Source organism: Amblyomma mixtum, chromosome 5 (assembly GCF_055824585.1).
Source record: "Amblyomma mixtum isolate Tamu chromosome 5, ASM5582458v1, whole genome shotgun sequence".
In the NCBI taxonomy this organism is placed as follows: domain Eukaryota; kingdom Metazoa; phylum Arthropoda; class Arachnida; order Ixodida; family Ixodidae; genus Amblyomma; species Amblyomma mixtum.
Window position 1 is genome coordinate 52,493,558 of NC_143016.1, and position 26,396 is coordinate 52,519,953.

The window sequence follows — 26,396 nt, forward strand, 5'->3', positions numbered from 1 at the left end:
GGCCTGAAAATCCACTCGCTGCCACTGCCAGCCATCTGTTGCCGAACGTGGCTGAATTCTTGTGTACTCCGGCTTCTAATTCTTTGAAAAGTCAACTTACTTAAAGCTAGGGATATAACTCTAATAATATAGCAATCTCTGCAATCTGTTTTGCACTTTCTGACTTCAAAACTGTCGGAGGGAGCGCAGTTTCACACATTTTGACGGCACCCCCGATAATAACCGGTTGCGCAGGACAACACTGGGAAACGCACGCTTGTCGGTTTTGTGGTTCGTGGTGTGTAGTGGTGTAGTAGCGATTGTCATTCGGCAATCGTCGAGCATTTGTAGCGTGAGTTCTTTCTGCATAAGCTCTCCATAGATTTCCGCTGAAAATATTCGATTGCCAAATTACTTAGTTTGGTGCTCGCTAGCGCGACGCCTACTTTTTGAGCAGAGAGACCGGTGCCTCGCATGATGCTATCTGCTCTTGGTAGAATAGTAAACATTTTATTTTTGGCGGCTTTGCGATCTCAAAAGAAAACTAAGAAAGCCATACTAGTAAGTTTTAGATCTAAGAGTGAAACGTTAGCTTAGTTGGCACGAAGCTTTGATCGAAAACCAACAAGATACACGGATCTTGTTGTTGTGATGTCTTCGTTTTTTATCGTCGTTTTATTCACTGTTTTTCTTAAGAAGAGAGACAATATCTTGTGGCTAAGTAGCGCAGGGTGCTTTTGCTTGTTCTGAACAGTCACTTATTCGTGCGTTCCGTCTTGCTTAGGAAGCATGGATGCCGACTTATACGATGAGTTCGGCAACTACATAGGACCCGAGCTTGAGAGTGATTCAGATGACGAAGATGCAGATCGGTACGACCGCCAAGATGCTGACGCTCAAGAGATGCAAGAGGTAAGATTGTGCGCCTGAAAGCTGCAAGCTTGTATTGATGTACGCAAATTGCTTTTTGCGACAGGATGACGACATGGATGGCGGCAGGGATGACGACGACATGGGAGACATGCAGGTTGTGCTGCACGAAGACAAAAAGTACTACCCTTCTGCAGTTGAGGTGTACGGACCAGATGTAGAGACAATTGTACAAGAAGAAGACGCCCAACCCCTCACTGGTGATTTCGTTATTTTGTGTTGTACCCTGGATTATTGCATACACAGTGCATACACATTGCTTTAAATAATGTCCAGCGGAACATTGCCATAACACCTCTCATGTCGCTCATGTCGACAGACCAGCTGTTAATGGGGAAATTATGCAAGCAACATACGAGCTTACCAGCACTTGTTTGTGTGTGGAACCATTTTATCTTTTGTTCCTGGCTGCTATCGAGCTGTTGCGGCCAATGCAAGAGCAGCGTTTTAAACTCATGGTACTGCTTACTTCTGGGAGATTTTGCACAAATGATCCTACCTTCCTGCGAGTGACCATATCGTATGCACTTAGGACTAGCCTGGCAGAATAAGCGTGAGGCATTGCCTTGCTCATGTGCCTTAGGCACGCTGTTAATATAATGTGCATCATAAGTTGAGCACACAGACTGATTAAACTTCTACAGAAACATCTGGAAAAAAATAATGCAATGTCTGTTGCGATTCTGACAGTACTGTGTCATTGTGGATGCCCCACACCATCTCAGTCAAGCCACCTTCAGATCATTTTGTGTTGCATGGCTCAAGCTGCAACCTTCATCATAGCATTCAAGCTTCAAACATTGCTCATGTATATCAGTAGGAGACAATGGATTTCTGCTGCGAGTGCAAGTGAGTTGCACAGTAGAAAATAAACTGTATTGTATTGCTGCGGCAAATGCCAGGTCTGTATGGAGCTTTAGCGAAGATGTAGTGCTGATACATCAGAGACCTTGATGAAGGCAAGCTCACGACAATGCTAACTTGAACATGATTGTGTTTTTTTTCTTTCACATGGTACTTTTTTACTCAGCAGGTGCCAAAGGTGGTCACTCTATTTTGAGATGGCATATCTAAAGGGTAGCATTTGCCTGAGAATAGTATGCACCAGTTATCTGGTCTTTGCCACATGGGAAGCCACTTGAGGGATGTGGGTAAGACCTTGCAGGCGCAATTACTGAAAATCAGCGAGACAAGGGAGACAAGTTCACTTTTCTAGTGCGTATTGCACAGCTAAGAAAAGCTTAAAACACAAAAATTTTGGTGATGCGAAAGTTGTAAAAAAAAGACATGCTGTACCAAAACTGAGTAACCAGAGCTTTAAATTCTGGTTTCTGGCAGCAAGCAGATTTTTTTTTTTGTGCAAGTTCCAGGCTGTATAGTAAATATATCTGCAAGATTAATGTTGAAATGCAAGTCGTCGAAAGAACACCAGTGAGTCGTTTGATAATTGGATGTTACTTCTGAGGTCTTGCCTAGTGGCTGTCTGCATTCTGTCTGTTGCCTTCTAGTTAATTAAAAGTCTGACTCGTTGAGTCTCGCCAGGTACATGCTGACTGTTCCAGATAGTAAAAATTAGTAAAATATAAGCGAGTACAGTAAAGGGCACATTTGGAAACTAAAGACAAAAAGTGGCATTGAAGTACAAGCAGAAGCTAATGAAGGACTCTGGTACTGTTATTTTGGTTTCACTATGAATTGTGCATTATGTAAACGACGAATGTTATTTGAAGTAACAAGCTTTATATGGTGCCTCATAGCATAGCGTAATACCTTGTTTAGGGTGATTTTTCAGAAACCATGTGTTTTGCGGCCCTTGCCTTATCTGGCGTTCACACGGCACAAGGTTCACAGCAGTAAAGTACAGCAGAGGCAGAGCGCAGTCAGTCAAGAGCTAAGCCGCTAGACATTGACTTCCTTTTGCCTGATGGAAAACTTTACATGAAAATTAGATGTCTTATTTTCCCTTCTTTTTTTCTGCAGAGCCTATCATTGCACCCATAAAGCACCGCAAGTTCTCCTTTGTGGAACAGGACTTGCCTCTGACAACATATGATCTTGAGTAAGAACCCTTTTTAATGCATGATGGGCTCGTTCAGTCATAACAAATCTACTTCTTTGCATACAGGTTCCTGACTGATCTGATGGACAACTCTGAGCTGATACGTAACGTGGCTCTCGTAGGCCATTTGCATCATGGCAAGGTAGGACCAAGGATTGCATTATCCTAAAGCACATGTATAGCAAATGGGCAAAATTCTTATCGTGAACAACAGATACAAAATACGAGGGCTGGGCTGATCTTTCATCAGCGAAGCACATGGCATAGTGCTTTCCTCTTTGATATCCTGGATGATGCCTTGCTTACATTGGCTCGTGCATGTGGCCTTGTGACCAGTCACCTGATTTTTGTCTGTTACCAGGGGTGTGCTGGAACAGTTTAGTCCCCGTGTATGCTTAACACTCAGACTGGCACAAAACATGTTACCAGTTATCAATGTCAACCTCATTTAACAAACTTGCACGCGGCAACTGTTGTTATGATTGGTGCAAAAAACAGCTGTCAATGCTATTGATACAGTTATATAGGTAGGTGCCGAAGAGGTGAGGTGGAACCCATTCTCGTAATATTGACTAGTGCTCTTCAGTCGGTAGAAACATAACTTGTGCTGGGGTGCGGTGCATTCTCTTATCCACTTCTTTCTTCTGTCATGTCTACTTCTGCTGTTCCCACTTCAAATCAAATCAAAGGTTTATTTTGCACTCCATACAAAGAAATGCAGGGCACAGGGACAAAAAAGCTTGTCAGAAGACAGCTTGACAGGGCCCCTGTGCCCTTACAAATTGCTGGCGTACAGTGCAACAAAAAGCATTGCTAAGGACTTAAACAACATGACATAATTATCACAATCAAAATGAAATTAGGTACACAAAAGAACTGCTTCAAAGATTTAGTTGTTTTGACCTTGAGGAGTGTTCGGTTGCAGACACATTTATTCAAAATTTAGCAGATACGCCTTAAGTTCTTCCGGTTTCATGCTGTATACATTTACATCTTTTGAGATTAACTCGTTTAGAAGCCTGGTTATACGATTTTCAATGCTGTTCCACCCCTGACCCGTCTTAGAAAACGAAACCAACCATGATTCTTGGTTCCGAAGAGAATATTGCACGTCAGGAGGCCGTTTAAGATTAAACAGCGATAGATATGCCTTATTATTGAATTTCAGGCATGTCTTAAATTGCGTTATCAATCGGTAGCTGTATAATTTAATGAACGGTAAAACGTTGTACACTTGAAAAAGAGGCATTGATGGTGCATCCCAAGAAACTCCCACAACTTGCTGGAGGGCTTTTTTCTGTGATATCAGTTCAGTTCAGTTTATTACCTTAAAAGTCCCCCGTAGGGGCATTACATGAAGGGTGGGTTTTTATACAAACAGTAAGGATCATGGTAAACAGCTATTGAAAATATGGTCAGATACAAGTAGCAAAAAGAAGATGGGCAGGTAGTAGAAGCGATTTCGTGGGGAAGGCCGTTCCAGTCTGTGGCGGTTCGGAAAAAAAATGAGGCAGTGAAGGTGGTGGTCCAGGCACGTGGACGCGCAACTTGAAGTGGATGGCTGGTGGATTCTATTAATATTTACCTTTGATGTTGTACTCCAAACTAAGAACAGTAGTCTATTTGGGATGAAAAAAGGGCCGGCAGTTACATAGTACTCCAACTACTTTCGCCAAATTAGCAATGACATAGTTCACGCGTGGTTCCACACCAAATGCTCATTAAATATGACACCTAGCACCTTAGTCTCTGGTACAAGTGCAATCTTGTCTGACCCGATATTGAAGTCAAATCTGCAACTTATGTGTTTTTGGGCCACAGTAAAAAGATTGCTTTAGTCTTTTTAGTATTAATAAATTGTGAATTTGCTTGGCACCAATGGTGTAACTTCTCAACTTCCCAAGCATGCACCAACTAGCCTGGCATAAGGTTCAGGCAGTGCTTTTACTTGGCACTGGGTTATGTTTAGGGGTTGGAATTTTCTATTTAAAACGAAAAACACCTGATAAAAAGAATGCCACTACTAGCAGTCTACTGAGTTGTTACACATGATGGAAGTAGAAAATTTACAAAGTACGGAAGCCAAGGGCATGGGGAGACAGTGGCACTGTCATTAAGTAGCGCAGCTGTGCACTTTGGGGCATTGCCCTGTTATCTTTATTTATTTATTTATTTACAAATACTGCAGGCCCTTCTCGGGCCCATGCAGGAGTGGATACAAAGGAGACAATACAGGGGAACAAGTTAGGTACATATATAATACAAAATAAGAATTCGTCATCATAGCGGCATCGTGGTGATAATGATGCCAATTCAGGGAAACGAATGCCTCCACATGCCTCCGCAGAACAGGAGGCTCCACCTACTCGCCAGACATAGTCTGCCAGCCTAATGTTGCCCGTTCCCAGTCATTACCCGCTTAGGGCGGTTGCTTGTTTAAGTAGGTTTCTTCACTGCATGTAAGGACGCTGATGTGAAACCATGCATAAGCATCACAAAAAAGTGTCATGTTCTGGCTACCATGAGGGTACAGCGGCAATTTTATGGCTGCCTTCAACGCTGAGACCATGCGATACTTCAAATTGTCTATCTGCCCAGAGCAAACAGCCCAACGATAACGTGACATCATCACAAAAGCCTCTTCCATACCCCTCCAATTAGCACTTTTCCTGTGTCAGTAGCAGTTACCTAACCCCACGCAAGTTTCCTAATCCTAACCACCCATCTGACCCGTTGCTGCGCTTACCCTCCCTTGGAGTCCATTCCGTTACTCTATGGTTGTCTTTCTTTCCCCTTACATACCTTACCCATGCCCATTTCTTCATCTTGATTTTGGCTACGGTATCATTAACTTGTGTCTGCTCCTTCACCCACTCTGCTCTTTCCTGTTCCTAACGTTACAGCTGTCATTTTCCTTTCCGTACTGCATTAATTGTCAACACAACGCTAATGTGACTACTATGTTTAAATCTAAAATTACATTTGCATTCTGATGGTTCCATCATTTAAATTCTCTTACTTTTTATAATGGTGATGGCATTTCCTTTTGCGAGCACAGATCTATGCATGGTCGTTTCTGCATTAATTACTCATAAATTTACGGCTCAGGCAGAAGAGAGGCCTATATAATCTCTAAGCAACTTTTGCCTGTACAAGAGTACCACATTTTGTCAGCGAACAAAACCGAAAACTGCGTTCTGAAGTCTAAAGTAAAGACCAAAAAAAGTCCGCCAAATTTTCCAAAAATAAAAACCAAAAAGTTAAACCACCAGTTATGTTTCAGAGGTGTTACACGAGTTTCACTTGTTAAACAACCTTCCACGCTTTCGACTTCTCATGGTTTGAAAGTATTGTCAACAATTGCTGTACCTCTCTTTTTACAAACTCTTAAACTATATTGCAAGTAGGAGTATGGATGTGAATTATTGTTAATATAAAAATAGCACTTTACGGTGATTGCTTTATGTACGCCTCTAAACAAATAATGTTTCTTCTTTTGTTCTTCTCCCTTCAGCTTATCTCTCTTGAATCTGCAGGGTTGCTGTTTCCAATTAATGTCCTCCACCTCTTCTCTCCCTGGCTGTCATTTCTGAGAACTATTTCTTCCAAAGACCTCTCTCCACCTTCTCCGTGGTTGTACTGTTGTCCTCTTTCCTTCTACGTCCATCTCTAACACACTTCTTCTGACATACCCCTCATCGCATTACCAGGGCAATGACTCCTCCTGTGGCTTTGTTTCTATGCTTGCCACATTAACTGTTACCCTTATGTGGTCATTCCACACTCAATCTCTCCTAGTCACACCGCACTTCTTCCTAAGCATTCATATCTCAGTCACTCCCATCCTGTTGCTGCTCCTTTTCTTCTGAGCTGCTTCAGTGAGAGAGGATGTTTCTTTACTGCTCGAGCTGTAAGAGCACAGGAAAGGCGTATTGGAGCACAACTCATTATGTTAGTTAACTTATGTTCCTTCTTTATTGATGCCAGCTCACTGCTTTATCAGCTTCTTTTTAGTACATGGCCAGACCACTCTGGAATGGTTGGGATCACAGGTGACAGCTTCTGCAGCATTCAAGGTTGTTGTCGATGTTTTAAGCGCTTTTGTTAAACGTTTGTTGCAATTGTCTGTAAATTGAGTATGGACTGGCGCACCGTTAATTTCAGCTTCAATGACAGCAAAGTTCACTTGCTTCTGTTGCCGCTGCTGAGTAGTTTTATTCTTTGCGGCCACAAGTTTGCCCAATAAAATGTTCAGTTGAGGGCCACGCAAGCCAGTCCTTCTGTTGTCCTTGACATCACCCATGCCTGTTGTAACAGCCACTTGACAGTGTGAATGAGGCTGTACAGTGGAGGCGCTGTCAGTTGCGTTGCAGTGTCTGTCGAGAAATGCACATGATGAAGGGAGCCAACAGGTGACTGCACTTTCTTTGCTCTTTGCAGACTTCTTTTGTTGACTGTCTGGTTGAGCAAACCCATCCACACCTGCGTGCAAAGGAGTGCAAAAATGTAAGTTTGATTAATCTATCATTGATAGTAGATTTGCTTAGTAATGTGATTCTTCCACAGTTACTAATGTATTGGTTATTATTTTGCAGCTAAGATACACTGACACACTCTACACTGAGCAGGAGGCAAGTTTTCATTCTGTATTGCTTGTTTTGTGCCTTTTTGCATGTGGCACAACATGGCTTGTCTTCTTTAGTGCAAAAGCTCTGGCTTGACTAGTTGCCTCATTCATTCATTTTTTTTTTTTGCATGCAGAGAGGAGTGAGCATCAAGGCGAGCCCCGTCACTCTTCTGCTGCAAGACCTGAAGCAGAAATCCTTCATTTTGAACGTCTTTGACACACCAGGTGTGGCGTTCACTTCTCGATTCCATAGTTGAGGGCTGTTGTGGCCTTTGCTTCTGCAAGGAGTTAAGAGTTTTTTTGTTGGAATGAACATACTACTGATTTGCCCATACGCATTTACCAGCAAGCGCATTTGTCAGTATAGCTTAGAGAACTGTTAATTTGGCCATTGTTTACTTTGTTAGGTTTACGTAATGACTTAGCGAAACCTTTTCTTAATCATTTGCCGTTTTTGTAGTTGTAGTTCTAGTGCTCTTGCCAAACTAGTCAGGTGTGTTTCTACTTTGTGAAAAAACCTAGCTTTTAGGAAAGATTCTTTTGTGCACGCAAGTGCTGAAGTATCACTAATAGCAGTGTTCAGTTCTGGGTCCTCCTTTAAGCAGCCTGACATTTGTCCAGGGTTTTTCATTGCATGTGTTGTATGAGCGGTTTTGAGTGGAGCCCATCATCAGTTGGTCATTGCGGGAATTTTTGTTTTGGATAAGTGGTTTTCTTTGGAAGTGCCTGCCGAGTCCTAAACCATCATTGCTGAGAGGTGTGATTGCCAGTGCATATTGAGTGCATAGCAAGAAAGGTCAAGGTTAAATATAAAAACATGCACTCGTGTGCTAAAAATTCACTGTATGTTGCCACATATACGTTGACTCCGAATATAAGTCAGTGCTCTCAACCCACAGTCCTCGCTGGCTGAAAATAAAAGTTGACCCCGAATAAAGGTCCTCCCTTCCTGCAGCTCTAGGTTGTTAAAAAATAAAGATTTGTTCCTGCTGCAGTGCGCTCTTTGATGTGTATTGCGATTTCTTCTTTGCACACTTTTCCTTCACTAACTTCTTAAATGGTCGCAAAATTTTTCCTTGAGCACTTTGGCAAACATACTTTTCGCAGAATCGCATCGCTGCATGCGTGCAGTATTGGACGTCATAAAGTCATTATAATTGTCACAAGGTTAGTAGTCAAAGGTAAAGTTGATAAAGTGCCGCATCTTCAATGCCTTCCTCACTCTTGTGTATGTCTTGATGGACTTGCTTGGTAAAGCCACTTAAGGGGCAAACTGAACTGCCAGGTGGTCCTGTAGGTTCAGATTCCTGCGTGACGCAAGCTCTTTAGTTTACCGGAAGTGCCTTAAACCAGAAGTTTGCTCCCGCACTGCCTACCACTATCAAGGAAAGTTTATACTAGCACTAGTGAGCTGCATAAGTGGCTACAGCAGCAGACAGGTTCAAATCTCACTCATGAAACCAGTTTCTATACAAATCAGTTTTTTTTCACGTGAAGCTCCATGCATCCTGGTGGGACTGGGTGCCAGCATGGGGCACCCTTGCTCCAGTTTTGGATGCTCATTTTTAATGCCCAGCACTACACAGTATGCCTATAGCTCTTCAATATATCCTTTAGGTGTGTATATCTTCTCAGTTATGTTTGACCTCATTTGCGTTTCAGGTCATGTGAACTTTTCCGATGAAGTGACCGCTGCCATCAGGCTTTGTGATGGGATTGTGCTCTTCGTTGACGCCGCTGAAGGAGTGAGTGCAATCAGTGAGAAATTTGGACACAGTTATTTTAAAGTGGTACTGTTGTAATGAAAAATTAATTTGTTTATGTTGGTCTCTGAATCAGTCTTTCAGAATCAGTTATGTCCTTGAGCTTAACATTCTAAATGCGTTTGAATGCTGTCGGATATGGCTGAGAAAAGCCATGGAGCATTTTCTCAAGCACAGCATACATTGTATTGTGCTTACCTACCCTCCAGCCTGGTCCTGGGTAATAATGGTCCTTGAATTTGTGTTCTTTTCATTAGGTCTGTCTGAACACAGAGCAGCTGCTTAAGCATGCTGTCCAAGAGAAGCTGGCCATCTGCATTTGCATCAACAAAATTGACAGGCTCATGCTGGAGCTGAAGTTGCCACCTCAAGATGCTTATTACAAGTTGAGGAACATCATTGATGAGATCAATGCTTTGATCACGTAAGTTGATTGCTTTACTGCTAGATTGGTTTTTGATAGGCTGCTTTTGAGCATGTTTGCATTCATTGGGCACAAGTGTAGCTGTGTGTGAGGAAACGCAGCAATGCATTGTAATTCTAGTTTAGTTCAGCTGCACACTCTCGAGTTCTGAAAAAGAACTACTATCCTTGGAACCGGCTCATTGAATACCTCTGCAAGGTCTGCAGTCTGGAACAAGGAATTACTTCAAAAATATGATTGGTATGAAACTGATTCTTTGCACCAGGATCCACGCAAAGTGGACTCCATGGTTTACTTCCATGGCAAATGTGCAGTGTGACCAGTGCAACAAAGTGAGCACCCTGTAATAAGTAGTAGCTGGATAGAAAATTTGAAAGTGAACTGGGAGTGCTTCTCTATGCGGCACTTATCTTCAGGCAAATCATATGTGGTGGCGTTGGCCTGGTGAAAAGTTGTTTATGCCAGCTTCTGCATTTTCGTCATGCCATGGGATTAGGAGATGCCACTTTCATGTTGTGACTGTTGGATGATTAGCATGTCATGTTTCATATGGGCCTTAAAGGGGCTATGAAACAGTTTTAAAGATTACTGGAAAATGTTTTCAATACATAGAACGAATGTGTTGGAGCAATTACAATAAGTGTGAGTCCTTGGAACGAAGCCGGCAGTTTGTTATCAGTTTTTAAAAGCCATGATTTTTACAATTGGTGGGCCAATTGATCACTGTGTGGCGGTGTCTGGAAATATTTTTCTGGAATGCTTGCGTCACGAGTACTGGTGATGTCATGGGGAGCGACAGGCCACAAGACGCTGCCATTCACTGCAGCCATGGTGTCGCGGGAGCACTTTCGGTAAGGGGACAGTCATCTGCAGTCGTCTCTGTTGCCACTGGGCACGGCCAAACTGAAGGGGCGGGGAACGACACCGGTCAAATCCGATGAGCCCTTCTATGAGTCGCTGCTGTGATCACCGGCATTCAGCAGTGGGTTTCTACACAGGGCATGCTTGTAGGGTTCGAAGCCCTTTGAAGGTGTGTGGTGATCGCTTGCAGAACTCATGCCTGGTGCTCCAGGTCCATGATGTGCTCCCAATGACAGTAATGAAAGGTGCACATCCAATTGCGCTGACAGGCACGTAAGCGGGTGCGGCCACTTGAAGTAAACAAATGGGGTGCTGATGCGGGCGGGGCTGAGTCCCTACCTGTTTTCTTTATTTTCAATATTAAATGAAGCTAGCTCAAAAATTCTTGCTCACAAATTTTTGTGGTGGGGTGACAACAAGTGATGGAATACCTATCGCTTGTCCGCTTTTCTTGACCTTGGTAAGTATTGTTTTATAGTCCCTTCAACAACCCAGAAAGGGAAAATGACTGGAAAAACATGTCAGCTCTCTTCCGCAGCTAATTGGCCCATGTGGTTTGTGGTAAGGAAACAGCGCAGAGATTTGGCACAGGAAGCGGCTGATACAGAATTGGTGCTTTCAGTGGCTAACTGTGCACCACACAATATTATAGGTCATGGTGCAGTCATTGCAAGACAGCCTATCCATTTCCACTGTAAACTGTAAAAATATTTATTAACACAGGAGTGATGTGGACATTTACTACAGCTTTGCTGGGTGAATTTAAGGATGAAATGAAAAGTAAAATGCTTGTTAATTGTGGCTAACATGTACTATTTGCAGGCTGTACTCTGAGGACCCTGAGCAGCAGCAGGTCTCACCTTTGTTAGGCAACGTGTGCTTTGCCAGCTCCCTCTACAGCCTGTGCTTCACCCTGCGCTCCTTTGCGTCCATGTACTCGCAGACCTTTGGCGGGGTGAATGTCAACGAATTTTCGAGGCGTCTCTGGGGAGACATTTACTTCAGCAACAAAACGTAAGATTAAATTTTCACTAATAGTAGGTTCACAGCCTTCCCCAATATGTTGATGTCTTGAGCACTGTATTGTAATATAGCCTGCTTATAACGCCATTTGTTCCATCTTTTGACTGGCATATTCCCAGACTGATTTTGTCCTTTATTTTTATCTACTACCATCCTTCAGCCGAAAATTCACCAAGAAGCCTCCACACAGTTCAGCTCAGAGAAGCTTTGTGGAGTTCATTCTTGAGCCTCTGTACAAACTCTTCGCACAGGTAACAAAAAAATTCTTTTAGTTCTTCCTTTTAACTGGAACGATTCTGTGGTTAACCTCATTCTCTTGTAATTGTTCACTGTCCTTAGGTAGTTGGGGATGTGGACGAATGCCTGCCCAAACTGCTGGACGAATTAGGAGTCAAGCTGTCCAAGACGGAGACAAAGCTGAACGTTAGGCCTCTGCTGCGTCTCATCTGCTCCCGCTTTGTGGGAGAATTTACTGGTGGGTTAACTTGCCAGCATCCTGTGTGCCCTTTCTTTTTCGTTTTCTCTCGCTATGTGCAGCATGCCAGTGGCACTTTCCTCTTTTCTTTTTCTGAAGAAACAATTTCACATCTGCTGGCAGACTTCATAGGGTTGAGATTTTCCTAAAGCTTGGTAGCAGTCGCATGTAGTATAAACCAGGTGTGCATTACGCTTTTTGTTTCAGGCTTTGTTGACATGTGCGTCAACCACGTGCCATCGCCTGCTCACGTGACTCGGGAGAAGATTGAGTGCATCTATACAGGCCCACTGGAATCTGAGCTCGGTGAAGCCATGCTTAAATGTGATCCTGAGGTGAGTGCTTAAGGACATTCATTGTGTATTGTAGTTGAGGCGGAGCTGCCATGCTGCCACAATGCATGATCGCCTTAGCCCTTTCACTTATCACAAGTAAAGTGAGCAAAAACACGAACTGTAAGCCGCCATGGTTGTTCAGTGGTTGTGGTGTTGAGCTGGTGGCCGAAAGGATGCGGGTTTGATCCTGGCCCCTGTGGTTGCATTTTAATGGAGGTGAAGTATAGAGGCCCACGTACTGTATGATGTCAGTGCATGTTAAAGAATCCGAGCTGGTCGAAATTATCCAGAGCCCTCCACTATGGCATCTCTCATAGCCTGTGTTGCATTGGGACTACTTTGTTAAAAAAACCTTATTAAAAACGTATTAAACTTTATTAAAAAAAAAGATTGCTTAAGACTGTACTTTTCTTCGACTGGCTGTTTACTAGCAATTTCTTGGAAAAACTTATGCAGCAAAAAGGAAGCTGCTTCTGCGGCCTTAATCTTGGTAAATAAGGACCAGTTTTTGGCTCCAGTGATTATTCATTTAGAACTGGAGCTCTGGAAAAAGACAAATAATAACAAAAATGAGGCATATTAGAGGCTCATTAGCTTCCAGTCTAATTGATGAAAGCGCAGGCTTATTTAGCACTTTTGTGTCTAGCGCATATTTCCTTAAGTATGCAAAATTGCTTTGGGCTGCACTTGGTGATGATAGTGAATTTTTATGTTGCAAGAGCATCTGTGGCCAAAGAGCGCCATGGCGCAAGGTTTTTGTTCTACTCAAAATGGGGTCAAAGACCCATTTTCCAAGCAATTTATGCTAAAGAGGCCGAGCACCAAGCAGGGGAAGTCTTGTACCCATTGTATCACTGGTGGGTACCCAGCGGCACTGTGGATCGAACCCCGTACCTCTCGCGTGCAAGGCAGATGCTCACGCTAGGCCACCGACTGCACTTTGTAGCTCTTTAGTTTTCTTTTTCGAAATTTACCTGTCATCACGAAAAGGCAACTCACAGTGGTCAGATACTGAGTGGCCAGACCTCCATGGGTCGCATTTTCTTGGCAGCAGGTAACTCTGAACGAAAACCAGTGGCTTTATCTCGGAACCTTTTGTACGTCTTTCTTGAAAAGAGGAACGCTTGAACCCTTTGCACAGAAACGCTGGTAGCTACTGCTGTACTTTGTGGCAGTTCGAAAGTGGTCAGAATACAAGGCTCTCGTGCAGCAACATTGCTTGTGTCACTCTTTTCCTTTTCGACATTTATAGTCGGGACAGGTGTAGCTTGTTACTGTGCAATCGTGAACATGATGAGAGCACTTACTTTTCTTCCTTTTTGTCACTAGGGCCCCCTGATTGTGCACACAACAAAGCAGTATTCAACCCAGGATGCGACAAGCTTCCATGTGTTTGGACGCGTGATGAGTGGCACACTCCATGCCAACCAAGATGTGCGCATTCTTGGTGAAAACTATACATCTACCGATGAAGAGGACTCTCGTGTGTTAGCAGTTGGCCGACTCTGGGTCCACGAGTCCAGGTAAGAACCAGCAGTGCTTAATGGATTTAGTGCTGTGCAGGATGTCCTTACTGCACTCTTTGGTTAGCTCTTTAAAGTTTACTTTAGTGTGGCCATGGGGCTATTGTAGCTCGGCATGTGTTTGTTCACTTTCCTCAGGGCTGTTATTGCCTGTCTTATTCTCTAACCAAAAAGCATCAATCACATTCCAGCCGAAAGGTCAATGTGGCATAAGTAGCATTAGGCCTGACTTTGGTCATATGCTCTTGGAACCCTTGACTTTTGCATACAGTACACATTCCTTGCAATTTAATTTAAATTGTAAATACGAGCTGTGAATCGAAAATTTAGTTTCCAGATATATATGCATCAAGCATTGATATGCTGCACATTTACGAAATGAGAAGTATGAAAGTGCTCAAGAACTAATTTTTGAAGACCGTGCCTTTTGTAGCATAGTGAAAGGTTTTTACTGCCCAATGCATCTGATTTTACAGGATTCTAACAGACTGGTGTGGCTTTTATTAATAAGACTCGTTCAAGGCTAGACACATCAGCAACATTAAAGGTGCACTGAAGAGGAATCTGAACTTGCCTTTTTGCCGCGGGAACTCGATCTACACGTTCCTAGCATTCTTAGAAACTGCGACTTATTGCCCTGTATGGCCGATTTCCCAAATTAAATCGAATTAATGGCCGGCTCCCGCCCTTTTTTTTTAATTCTGCCTCGTACGGTGGGCGGAGTCGACCAACGCGTGGAGTGCCTTTCACCCAGTCCCGTGGCGGCTTGCCACTCTGCCATCGGCGGAGTAATACGTAGTAGTCCGTAGTAGCAAATAGTCCGCGCGTATTTTTATTTCTGCGGGCTTATTTTGCGACTATATTATCTGCGAATGAAACTATTTATTCATGGAAACCTAAAAAACAAAATAAAGAGAAAGCAAAGCCTCCACGGAGCTGGCTGAAAGGAACTTCACGCGTTGGTCGACTCCGCCCATCGTACGAGGCAGAATTAAAAAAAAAGGGCGGGAGCCGGACGTTAATTCGATTTAATTAGGGAAATCGGCCATACAGGGCAATAAGTTGCAGTTTCTAAGAATGCTAGGAACGTGTAGATCGAGTTCCCGCGGCAAAAAGACAAGTTCAGAATCCTCTTCAGTGCACCTTTAATGTATGCTGGCATGTATCACTACAGCTGGTTTCCCACAGTTTTATTTATCATCATAGAGGCACTGCTTTTTGCTTATTGTGGAGTATTGCTACTTGTTTTGTACTGGTATTTGTACTGATTAGAAAAACTAATTGATATAATATTGTGTCTTATTCTATTGGACAGGTAGCACCCGCATCATGCCACAGCTTAGATAGCTTAGCACAGCTTAGATAGCTTAGCACAGCTTAGCAGTTTTCAGTTCATTAGTACAAGCATCAGATCTGTTATTTTTAGCAAGATTTCCTTGTACAACACAGTATAGCAACCTGATGTTTGCTTCTTAAGCGTTATTCCGACAAGAATGTGTTGCAAATTGTCTTGCACTCAGCGTGTGGAGCATTGCATTTTTGAAGGATTGTTTCGATTCTTCACAGCTTTATGTTGCCTTTTACATTGCTTCACCAACTCAAAGCAGCTGATTTTTCTATGAAGTGAACCATCATGCCTGACTTCAGCTCAGCCAGTGCACTAATGGAACATCTTCACTGCTCCATGTTTGTTCCTGCATCTGTTTAGGTACAAAATTGAAGTGAACCGAGTTCCAGCGGGCAATTGGGTGCTCATGGAGGGCATTGACCAGCCAGTAGTGAAGACATCAACCATAGTGGACGTTGGTGTCCAGGAGGAACTCTTCATCTTTCATCCCCTTCGTTTCTGCACACACTCTGTCATCAAGATTGCTGTGGAGCCCGTGAACCCTTCTGAGCTGCCCAAAATGCTGGACGGTCTGCGAAAAGTCAACAAGTCCTATCCTCTCGTGAACACAAAGGCAAGTGAGCGTGAGCTTTATAAAAGTGTCACCCAGGGCCTTCCATCTTCTGCATTTCAGCTTTTTGCATTTAGTCCTGTTCTTATGCTGCTTTTGCTTAGACTTGGGGATGCTTCTGCTGGTAAACTAGGGTTTTGTTTTGTTCTAAGCCTGGCATTTATTTCGCAGGTGGAAGAATCTGGAGAGCATGTCATCTTCGGAACGGGAGAGCTCTACCTTGACTGCGTGATGCACGACCTGAGAAAGATGTATTCGGAAATCGGTATGCTGCTGTGCTTTTTCTGCAGATTTCACTTGCGCAGTGTCGAGGGCTTCTATTGTACGGTGTTAAATGTTCAGCAGTTTCGGCCAAAAAATGCGTTGCCCTTTCTTTTTATCCTTAAAATGTCCTGGCTGGGACTCTCTTGTTGGAAATGCTCGTATAGCACGTTTATAGCACAAAACTGTTCTGAGGTTATCGATATTACTGGAATTTGTGGCATCTTGCCCTTTTTTATTACTATTTAATTTTAGAGGTAAATACTGCAGTGGTACATTGTTAATGTATCTTTTTTGAATATATTTGTCTCTACCTGGTAACTCTCCCACTTCCTGCTTCTACTTATAGACATCAAGGTTGCTGACCCAGTTGTCTGCTTCTGTGAGACTGTCGTGGAAACTTCGTCACTCAAGTGTTTTGCAGAAACACCAAATAAGAAGTAAGCCGGATTTTTTCGTCATCATTTATTTTACCTTAAGGCTCAAGTTGCATTAACACACAGGAAATTGACATCAAAACATCGCACAAAGTAGCTGCCATCGCAGCGGTGTAAGGGATTAGTCTTGAAGAATGACAGTTGGAGAATACCATTTAAACCTGCTCTTCTTGGATAGGTGCACGATTCGCCTTTGCACTGCGGCACACCTGGCAGTGCAAGAGGGCGTGCTCGTGTCTTTTGCCTCGTGCTGGCATGTGACGACGATGCAGCTCTATCCGAGCAGCGCAGTGCGCAACCTCGTAACGTTGCGAGGTTGTCTGCGCAAGGACCCACCCCAGAAGCCACAAGCACCGTGTCCTCTGGTTGATGTACTGCTGTGTCCCACGTGCCGCTTCTGGTGCGTGCGCGGTGCCTTCGCTGTCTTTCGACTTTTGCATCACGGACGACTCAGGCCATAGCTTCCTCCTCAGGAGTACGAATGCATGCTCACGTGAGCGCATTGTAGTCAGGAAAATTACATGTCAGATGCAACAAGCTGCCTGAAATTTGACCCATGGTTGTACGCAGAACTCTGTCGTATGCGTTACTCGTTGCTGAGCAAGTCTGGAGTATGAATCCAGAATTTCAGTGTCCAGAAAATCTGTCTTCAACTTTTGTAGCAATGTTTAAACATTCGCACGGTAACTTCAGAATATATTGATTAGTGCACTTTGGCTCGCTGCTGCTAGAACTCTGCCTAGCCAGCTTGAAAGTGATTTTCGTTGTTTTTTTTTTATTATTTAATTCATTTGCCTTAGTGATTTCTGCAAAGCACTGCCTCTGGCGTATGCTTCTGAGTTCTGATTAATTTCCACTCTTTTCACCATTATTTTTTGAGTTGCAGACTATTAACTTCGATTTGATAATATTCGCTTCACTTTAAAACTGTTCGAACAAAATAGCTATTCGCTTCGTATTTGCTTCGAACTGAAAGTTCGCTATTCAGGCATGACTAATAAACACCCGCGGCGGGTGAGTTTCGGTTGACGGTTCATTTCTTATAGAAACCGTCTATTTGGCTTGGTTGTGGTGCCTTATCTAATGGCACAGGCTGCTTGCTGGTTTTGGAAACATGTTCATTCATGTCAGTTTTGGCGACTGACATGTGTCATTAACACTTCATGCAAGTAGCAGTGGCATTCTTGATCTTTCTTAGTTGCGGAATTTTGTGAATGAACAGAAGTTTTTGTGGTCTAAAGAGGGTCTCATCGATCTTCCATGCAGATGCATAGGTTACCCCTAGAAACAAATGCATGCCATTGTCATTTAAATATAAAGCATACAGTTGGGGCCATGTGCCTTCAGATTGAGGAGCAGTCCTTTGCTTTCTTCCCAGGAACAAGATCACCATGATTGCTGAGCCACTGGAGAAAGGCTTGGCTGAGGACATTGAGAATGAGGTGGTGCAGATCACATGGAACCGGAAGCGCCTGGGCGAGTTCTTCCAGACCAAGTATGACTGGGATCTGCTTGCAGCTCGATCCATCTGGGCGTTTGGACCTGACGCTACAGGCCCTAACATTCTTGTGGATGACACCTTGCCCTCTGAGGTAACTTTCATTTTTGCAAGCATCCTGGTGCTCTGGCATTGCATAGTGGTGCCATATTTATAGTTGGGATGCGTTAATGTTTTGATTTGGTGCTTTTGCGGTCAGATAGATGAGGAATGTACACATTCTTCACGCATGTACAAAATATGTTGCAATATGTTATAAAGGCTGACATTCGGCTGTAGCCAGGGACCTGTTCACACTTAGAGACTCAGATAGGAGGTGGGATGCCAGACAATGTGATATTGCAGTGAAAAATAAACAACAAAGCATTATGTTAAGAGTGCAGCTCCTCACTTAAAAGAGCACTGCCATTTTGTTCTGCTTGCAGACTTGGCATTGGCATACTGCATGGTTCTCATTGCGAGCGCACAAATTTTGGTGCCTTTTTTTTTTTCTCACCCTTCTGGTAGTAGTGCATTAGGAATTGCCCCGCTGCGGTGGCTCAGTGTTTACGGCACTTGGCTACTGGCCCGAAAGACGTGGGTTCGATCCCGGCCACGGCTGCCGAATTTCGATGGAGGCGAAATTCTTGAGGCCCGTGTACTGTGCGATGTCAGTGCACGTTACCCCAGGTGGTTGAAATTTCTGGAGCCCTCCACTACGGCGTCCCTCATAGCCTGAGTTGCTTTAAGACGTTAAACCCCAATAAACCATCAATAAACCAACAGCATTAGGAACTATAGTTTTTTTGGCTTGTAATTATTGCCTTTGCCCGGGATCAGTAGCAAAAGCACAATGATGAAACTGTAATATCAATGAGGAGCACGAAATCGAACACTGAACAGTGTTTGCACATCGTGTTGTGGACCAGTTTGCTTAAGCCATGTGCATAGTTCTAAGTCTCTGCAAAACTGCTGCCATTCAGCACTTTTTGCATGTGGTGCCTGGGATGTCGGCTAGGCAATTAACGCGACAGTGCAGTTGTTCATTTTGTGCATTTTAATTTTGCCAGGATGCTTTACTTTTTTTTTTTTTCACTTTTATTAGTACTGCTTTAGGATGTCATTAATTCTAACTCGCTTAATTTGAACTTCCAGTTTATTAAAATCTCCACTGTGGTCCCGTCAAGGTGAAGTTTATAGAAAGGCTCCCCTCAGCGTGAACTCCACATTTTTTTAAAATTTTCGGTCTCCTTTGAGTTCGAGTTATATAGAGGGAATTATACGGCAACTTTGTTCTGCTCTAATCTTTGACTCTCTCCTTCCCCAGGTGGACAAAGGGCTGCTCAGCATGGTGAAGGACAGCATTGTCCAAGGATTCCAGTGGGCCACCCGTGAAGGGCCTCTCTGTGAAGAACGTGAGTTTGTACTTGTGTGTCTGAACACCCATTTGTTTGTTATCGTCTTTTCTATTGCTTGAACAAGTAATGTCCACTCACACTTGCTGATTAATTTTACTGCGTGCAACTCGTTTTGAAGGCACTGTTTAGTTTCAAACAAGAATCGCAGTGAAAGTAACATTATGAAGGCTTTTTCTGTATCTGCAGGATGCATTAGAATGTGCCTTAAAGTGGTTTTTTCGGAGAGGATAAATATCCTGTATGGTGGTGGCTCAGTGGCTTTGGCGTTCAGCTGCTGGCCCCGAGGTCGCGGACGTGTCTTTAGCTGCGGCAGCTTTATTTTGATGGAAGGGAAATACAAAAACGCCCTTTGCTTTGTGATGTCAGCAGCATGGCATATACGGTTGTGCACGACTTTAAAAATTTTTTTGGGAGTGGTGTACAAGTGTTTTCATGATGTCGGAGATGCTGGCTACTTTTGAAATTGCTGCTAGACAGTATGGTAGGGCCATTTTGTGCCTAAAGAAGGGGGTTGCTTTTCAAAATCAAGAAAGATGGCAGTTGTGGAGTTCTACAGCACACCTAGGAAGTGATATTGGGTGCTGTAACTTTTTGCTTTTCTCACGCGATGGAATTGCTTATTAATGAAGTATACTGGAGGTAATTTTTAATTGTGGATACACCTTCAGGTGGTAAAGGAAGTAATTCATTGGGCATGAACATGGTTTTTTGAAAAATGGAGATAAAATTGCGTGAGCGTGAAAGTGTGCGGCGTTTGTGAATTCTTAAAGTTTTTGAACCATTCTTGTTGGTTTTGCAAAAGGAGGTTTGAAATTTACAGATTTTTCTTTATACTAGAACATAATGCATGTCTGAAAAAGTTAAACGACCTCAGATGTTCTCATATTAATCTGTAGACCACTCCTGTGGTGTTCCTCATAGCCCATGTGTTGCTTTGGGATGTTAATTTATAGTTCGTACTGAAGGCATGTCACTGGTAAAGTATGTTTGATGTGTGTCTTAGCATGCACATTAGTTTTACCAAAAGGATCACATTGATTGATTGCTTTTGTCCACATTTGGGACAGTAAAGAATGATCTTTCTTGAAACTTCGGAATATATCAGAAAAGTTAACAGAATAACAGGGGTCAGCAGAGTGTTTTACTTAAGATCTTGTTCATGGTTTTTATTATATCAACAGCTGTGCTTATGAATATTTCTTGGAGTCCTAGGTATTAACAGGCTGATGCTTTTTTCATAGCTATCCGTAACTGCAAGTTCAAGATCCTGGATGCTGTGATAGCAAACGAGCCCATCCATCGTGGTGGAGGCCAGATCATCCCCACTGCTCGTCGTGTGGCCTATTCCGCATTCTTGATGGCTACTCCACGTCTCATGGAGCCGTACTACTTTGTGGAGGTACAAGCCCCGGCAGACTGTGTCTCAGCCGTCTACACAGTTCTGGCTCGTAGAAGGTGAGTGGGTGCCTTAATTTTCTACGTACATAATGAGACACTGTATCGGTATGCCCCACATGCAGTGTTAGTGTTTTAAAGTTTAACCACATATGACCCTTTATCCATATTGGGCTGCCATGACAGTGGTGCTCCATATGCCCATGCATTTGCATAAGTTGAGAGAGTACTTTATATGGTTCCAAAGGCATGTAAAATCACAGGGTCAACTTCCACCCTGCCCTCCATGCACTGTCCCATTGCTAACCGTCTCTGCTGTATACGTCAAAGTATGCGTTCTAGTGCTTCCTATTAGTGCTGCTCACCTATGCTTCAGGAAATGTGCATTTGAAACACCTAGTTTTGGAGCCTCATGTCTGCACTTTTGTCTTAATGCTGACTTTCTCTGCTTTCTTACTGCGGCTAAAAAGAAAATAAATGCTTGGCCTTAGAAGCTTGGTGTTAAGGCCGAAGTTCTGTATTTCGTCTCGGCATTTCCTTCTCTGCACTTTCTCTGCTTTGAGCAGTCAGTATTTTACATTGCAGTTAGGCATGATCCTTCGCCTTCGCACTTGATTTTTATCGATCCCTTGTGCACATCAATTCCACATCCAAAAATCATTATTGACGGAAGAGCTGTGCATGCCCTTTATTACTCCCATGTTGGCCTGAACTTGCTGCTTGGCCTGGCATTTTTTTTCTGTATGTACATCTCATTTCAAATTTTCTCATCTGGGTAGGCCTTAATTCTCACTGTCAGTTCTCCTCTTGACTCATTATGCCCTTAGTGGCATATTGTATGCCCTTTTGTTCTCACATCATAGTGACGCACGTCATTCTGAGTTCCTGTTCTCATTACAGCAGGCATGCACTTATTCTCACTGAGCTACGCGACTTTGCCTTATAAATCGGTTTTTGCTGCTTTGTTGCTTTCCGCACTCACCCTGCACATTGCTTGGACATTGAATAGTGCTCCATTCCTACATTTTCCCTGTTCCTGGCTCTGCTTTGTAGCTGTGTTCAAGTGATGGTCATTATAAACTTAGGTAAATTGCAATTTCATGACTGGAAGCAGCTCTAACCAGGAAAGGATCATTTCGAGAATGTGTGGTGTATTTTGTAAAAGAGTTGCACCCTGTTTTTAAGCACATGGATGTGCGGTGTTAAAAATTTTAAAAATGCTTCATGGGAATACTGTGACTTAGCCTGCAACTGTTGTGTTAAGTCATTATCTGTCACATGATCTTAGCAGTCATGTTGTTTGTGCATGTGACACATAAACATCAGAAATCTATTGCATGTCCAACTGCGCGCCACTGGTTGTGTAGACAGTTTAATGGGGCTTATAGGTAACCACATCCAGGGGTGGAAGTGCTGCGCCAATTGCGCCATGCTGCGCCAATTTGATCTCCTGCGCCAAGCTGTGCCTAAACGGCAATTTGCGCCCATTGCAAGTATACAGAGCCAAATTTAGCCGAGTGTTGTTGTCGGCTGGGCAACACTGGGCGCTCGCTATGAAATGGACGCAATCGCATTCGCATCGACAGTTGGGTTCGCTCTTGGAGGAAGGGAAAACTCTGGAGATAAACGGCGCTAAAACGGCGTCCTTGCGATAGGCCCGGCTGACTAGCGGCAGACCGAACCGACAACGGTTCGGTTTATTTATTTATTTATTATTTATTACAATACCTTCAGGGCCCCAGTGGGGCGTTACAGAAGGGAGTGGATAAAAAGGTAAAGACAATGCAGCAAAATGAAAACAAAAAGTAAGTGGAAAATGTAATGTAATACAGCAAGCAATGAAAAATCTTTAGCTTGAACAAAATACAAATCAGAGTACGTAAGAAAACAGCCTAGTCAAACACATAGTTTTCCGCAGTATTTTAAATAAACAGGTGTCAGAAATGTCGGCAACCAAGGTGGGCAGGTGGTTCCAATCGCTCGCCGTCTTGGGTATAAACGAGTTAAAATATGCATTGCTTCGGCAGTATGGAATGCGTACCTTGTGGCGATGATCCGTGCGAGGTATTATGAATGATGGTTCAGATAGAAGATCCCGTTTTAGCTGATGATTGTGGTGGTAAATCTTGTGAAAAGTTAGTATTCGCGCGAGTTTTCTACAAAGGGAAAGGCTAGGAAGGTTCAAAGTATTTTTCATTGTAGTTACACTAGCAGTGTGGGAAAAGTTAGACAAAATAAATCGGGCGCTACGATTCTGTACTGACTCTAACTGATTAGTAAGAGTTTGAAGTCCCGGGTCCCACACAGAGCACGCATATATTCTAATTTCGATCTAACTAAGGTTTTATAGAGTAGCAGTTTTAAAGAAGATGGAGCCATGGAAAAATTACGACGCAAGTAGCTAGGATTCCGGACACCTTGTCCTGGAAAGCGACCGCCAGCGCGAGTGGGACGGGTAAACGGCACGCGAATATAATTTTATTTACCGGAGCTAATTTAACAAATTAATTACGAACCTCTTACACGTGAAGCTGCCAGGGAATGGACACCGGGCTTACTACCCGTCGTGCGAGGTACCTTCGCACGCAGTTGACGTTGCTTTGGCTTGGCCTGGCCAGTTACGTGGTTACATTTTCACAGCGGCGCGGCCGGCATCCCCTCGCTACTCGCACCTTTCACAGCCATACACAGCAATGCGTTCCCGCCGATTTTCCACAGACTGCCTTGCTGTGGCGAAAGGCTTTAGTGCCTCATGCTGTCTTATAGCAATGGGTGTCCTGTCCCCAGCCATGTCTGTGTCTGTGGGCAGCAGTGTCCTGTGTTTTGACAGGCGTCCACCGAGATATGTGAGACAGTTACTGTGTAATTTCCTTTCCTCAAATACAATTTTCAGTTTCTTCATTACAGCCCCTCTTTCTTCTTTCACTGCCTCTTCAATAAAAAATAAAACAAAAATAAAAAGAAAAATGAAGTAAAAACATAAAATATGAAAAATAAATATAAAATAAGAATAAGAAAAACAAACAAAAAATAAATGAAAATAAATATTAAATAAAAAAATAACTAAAGAACTGCGCCAGGAAATGCTTTCGCCTTGCTGCACTTTGAGAGCTAAAGTGTGCCCTGAATTTTTTTTCATGTACGCTTGGGTAATAAATTCTTGGTGCACATTTACGCGAGGGCGCAAATTATGTGAGCACCTTCTTGTTGGTTTGGCTGCGGCAATTTTCCAAATTTTAAAATCCACCGGTTGGCGGGTATTGATTCTTTTTTTTCAGTCCTGACGTAGTATATTCGAGATTCTGCTGCACTCTTTTGACGGTCTTGACAATCTGTTGCCATTATGTTGTTTTCTTTTTTTTCTGAACTGAAATTGACAACAGCTAATTTACTGCAACTACTGTTTGTAGCAGCTGCCACATGTCTATTTTTTTTTTTTATGAACTCTAGCAGATATCTTTCGAACCATTGCAGTCCTTTCAAAGAATTCTGGTCTGTAGGATTGATGATCAATATTTATGCAGTTTTTGGACGAGTTGCAAACAAAATTGCTCTCAGTCGCATTTAAATGTCGCCAGTCTGCTCCAAAAGTGCTCCGAAATAGCCTACAAATTGCTCCAAACCTGCTCCAAAATGGGCCTTTTGCTGCTCCAAAGCTGCTCCAAAATAAGTCTTTTGCTGCACCCGTGCCTGCTTCAAAAAGGTGGAGCCTGCTTCCACCCCTGCACAGCGGTTAGTATTAAATCAGTTTTTGATCTTGTTGCAAAAACAGCCTAATGACAGTGAAATAAGGCTGTTTGTATTGCCAGTGATATACAGCATCTGATGGGTTAGTAGAAAAGTTTTTTTTTCTTTCGGTAGTATGTATAGTTCTCAGCTGTAATGGTCTCAGCACAAGGACTGGGGCAAATATTTTTGTTTGTGAGGGATAGAACCTACCATTTTGTGGTGTGTTAATGGCCATATAATTTACCCCCATGCCCTTTTTTATTTGTTTGTTTGTGTCGCTTACAGAGGTCACGTAACCCAGGATGCACCTGTCCCTGGGTCCCCCCTCTACACCATTAAGGCATTCATTCCAGCAATCGACTCGTTTGGGTTTGAGACTGACCTCCGGACACACACCCAGGGCCAGGCATTCTGCCTCTCTATGTTCCACCACTGGCAGGTGAGAAGGATCCTTTGGACTTCCAAGTTTACATTCTGTTATTACCTTGGTGACTCCCATCCTGCACTTCATGAGGATCCTTCATTACAGCAAGTTTTTATTCTGTTGCATCCTTATTTCCATGAAAAATGCATTTAATGCTGTCAGTATTTTAGTGCACTTAGGAATTTTGCATATGTTCAATTAGAGTCGACGTATTTTCACTTGTCATCAGTGCTAAGCCTATGAAATGACTAAAAAGGGAGCCTCACATTGTAAAACATTATAAAGCTCTTCAAAACATCAGTGAAAGAGCCATGCTCTTGCGATGCTGTCTCTCAGCGCAACCACGGTGGCAATTGGACAGCAGCGGTTACAGAGTGCTCCTCATTACTAAAACTGGGGCCTTTTCTGCAAGCCATTGTTGCTGCAGTTTTGTTTTCTTTTTCTTCCCAGATTGTGCCTGGTGATCCTCTGGACAAAAGCATAGTAATTCGACCACTTGAGCCTCAGCCAGCTCCTCACCTTGCCAGAGAATTCATGATCAAGACACGGAGAAGGAAGGTGAGCCTTGCCTAGGCTTTTTGGATCAGGTTTTTTTCTGTTATTGTTGTTAGGATGAGCAATAGGAATGGCAGGATCTGGTGATATTTTGGCTTTAGTGGTGTGATCAGGCTGGTATTGGAGTGTTATATAAGATCAAGTGAATGGTACTTTAATTGTGCAAAGCTGGAAGTGACTGTACCATGAAATAAAGCCTGCTGCCAGCTGGTGGGACTTTGTGTCCTGGCATAGTAGCACACACATATGCTCTGTGTACAACTTCTGTTGTTTCATTCATTGTAATCTTGCACATCATGGCTGTGTAAATCATCAAGTTTTAAATAGTTAGCATGCGATAGTTGTTATTTCTTGTGTTGGTCTTGCATAAATTTTTCTTAATAGCACAAACCATTTTTCTTGCTTTCTTTACTGTGATACAAATGCCCGTCATTCTACTATAGGGACTGAGTGAAGATGTCAGCATCAACAAGTTCTTCGACGACCCCATGTTGTTGGAGCTTGCACGGCAGGACGTCATGCTGTCGTATCCGCTGTAGTTCACCAGAGTCCTACATGTACAGTTTCCTTTGTCATCGATTTCATGGAATAAATGCATCATTTACCTGTGCTCTATTTTGGCCGCTTGACTGAAAAGGGAGTGCTCTGTTTTATCACAACTAACCCCTGCGGGATCCCAGGCCCCTCTATGGCTGTGCTTACAATGCTGAGTGGCACACTCAGAATCACCTTCCTCTGGGTGC

General features: G+C 43.2%; 1 protein-coding gene across 1 annotated transcript; it reads left to right on the forward strand.

The window, feature by feature from the left end:
* Positions 1-29: 29 nt before the first annotated feature.
* LOC149342162 (116 kDa U5 small nuclear ribonucleoprotein component) lies at positions 30-26,268 on the forward strand. Its single transcript, XM_089544422.1, has 24 exons — positions 30-331; positions 764-891; positions 956-1,109; positions 2,890-2,968; positions 3,035-3,110; positions 7,409-7,474; positions 7,564-7,599; positions 7,730-7,820; positions 9,258-9,340; positions 9,616-9,782; positions 11,466-11,657; positions 11,827-11,917; positions 12,006-12,141; positions 12,349-12,476; positions 13,806-13,999; positions 15,708-15,960; positions 16,129-16,222; positions 16,568-16,658; positions 18,034-18,247; positions 19,460-19,547; positions 20,792-21,005; positions 24,960-25,113; positions 25,549-25,656; positions 26,097-26,268. Exons 2-24 carry the CDS (start codon positions 769-771, stop codon positions 26,190-26,192), a joined length of 2,928 nt encoding a protein of 975 aa, XP_089400548.1. The 5' UTR covers positions 30-331; positions 764-768; the 3' UTR covers positions 26,193-26,268.
* Positions 26,269-26,396: the final 128 nt, after the last annotated feature.

What these genes read in the sequence shown, in the direction of transcription:
- LOC149342162 (XM_089544422.1), top strand. Translation starts at nt 769, where the DNA reads ATGGATGCCGACTTATACGATGAGTTCGGCAACTACATAGGACCCGAG. An exon ending in GTGCAAAGGAGTGCAAAAAT is followed by an intron (nt 7,475 to 7,563) that starts GTAAGTTTGATT and finishes ATTATTTTGCAG; the next exon opens with CTAAGATACACTGACACACT. An exon ending in ACAGTTCTGGCTCGTAGAAG is followed by an intron (nt 21,006 to 24,959) that starts GTGAGTGGGTGC and finishes TGTCGCTTACAG; the next exon opens with AGGTCACGTAACCCAGGATG.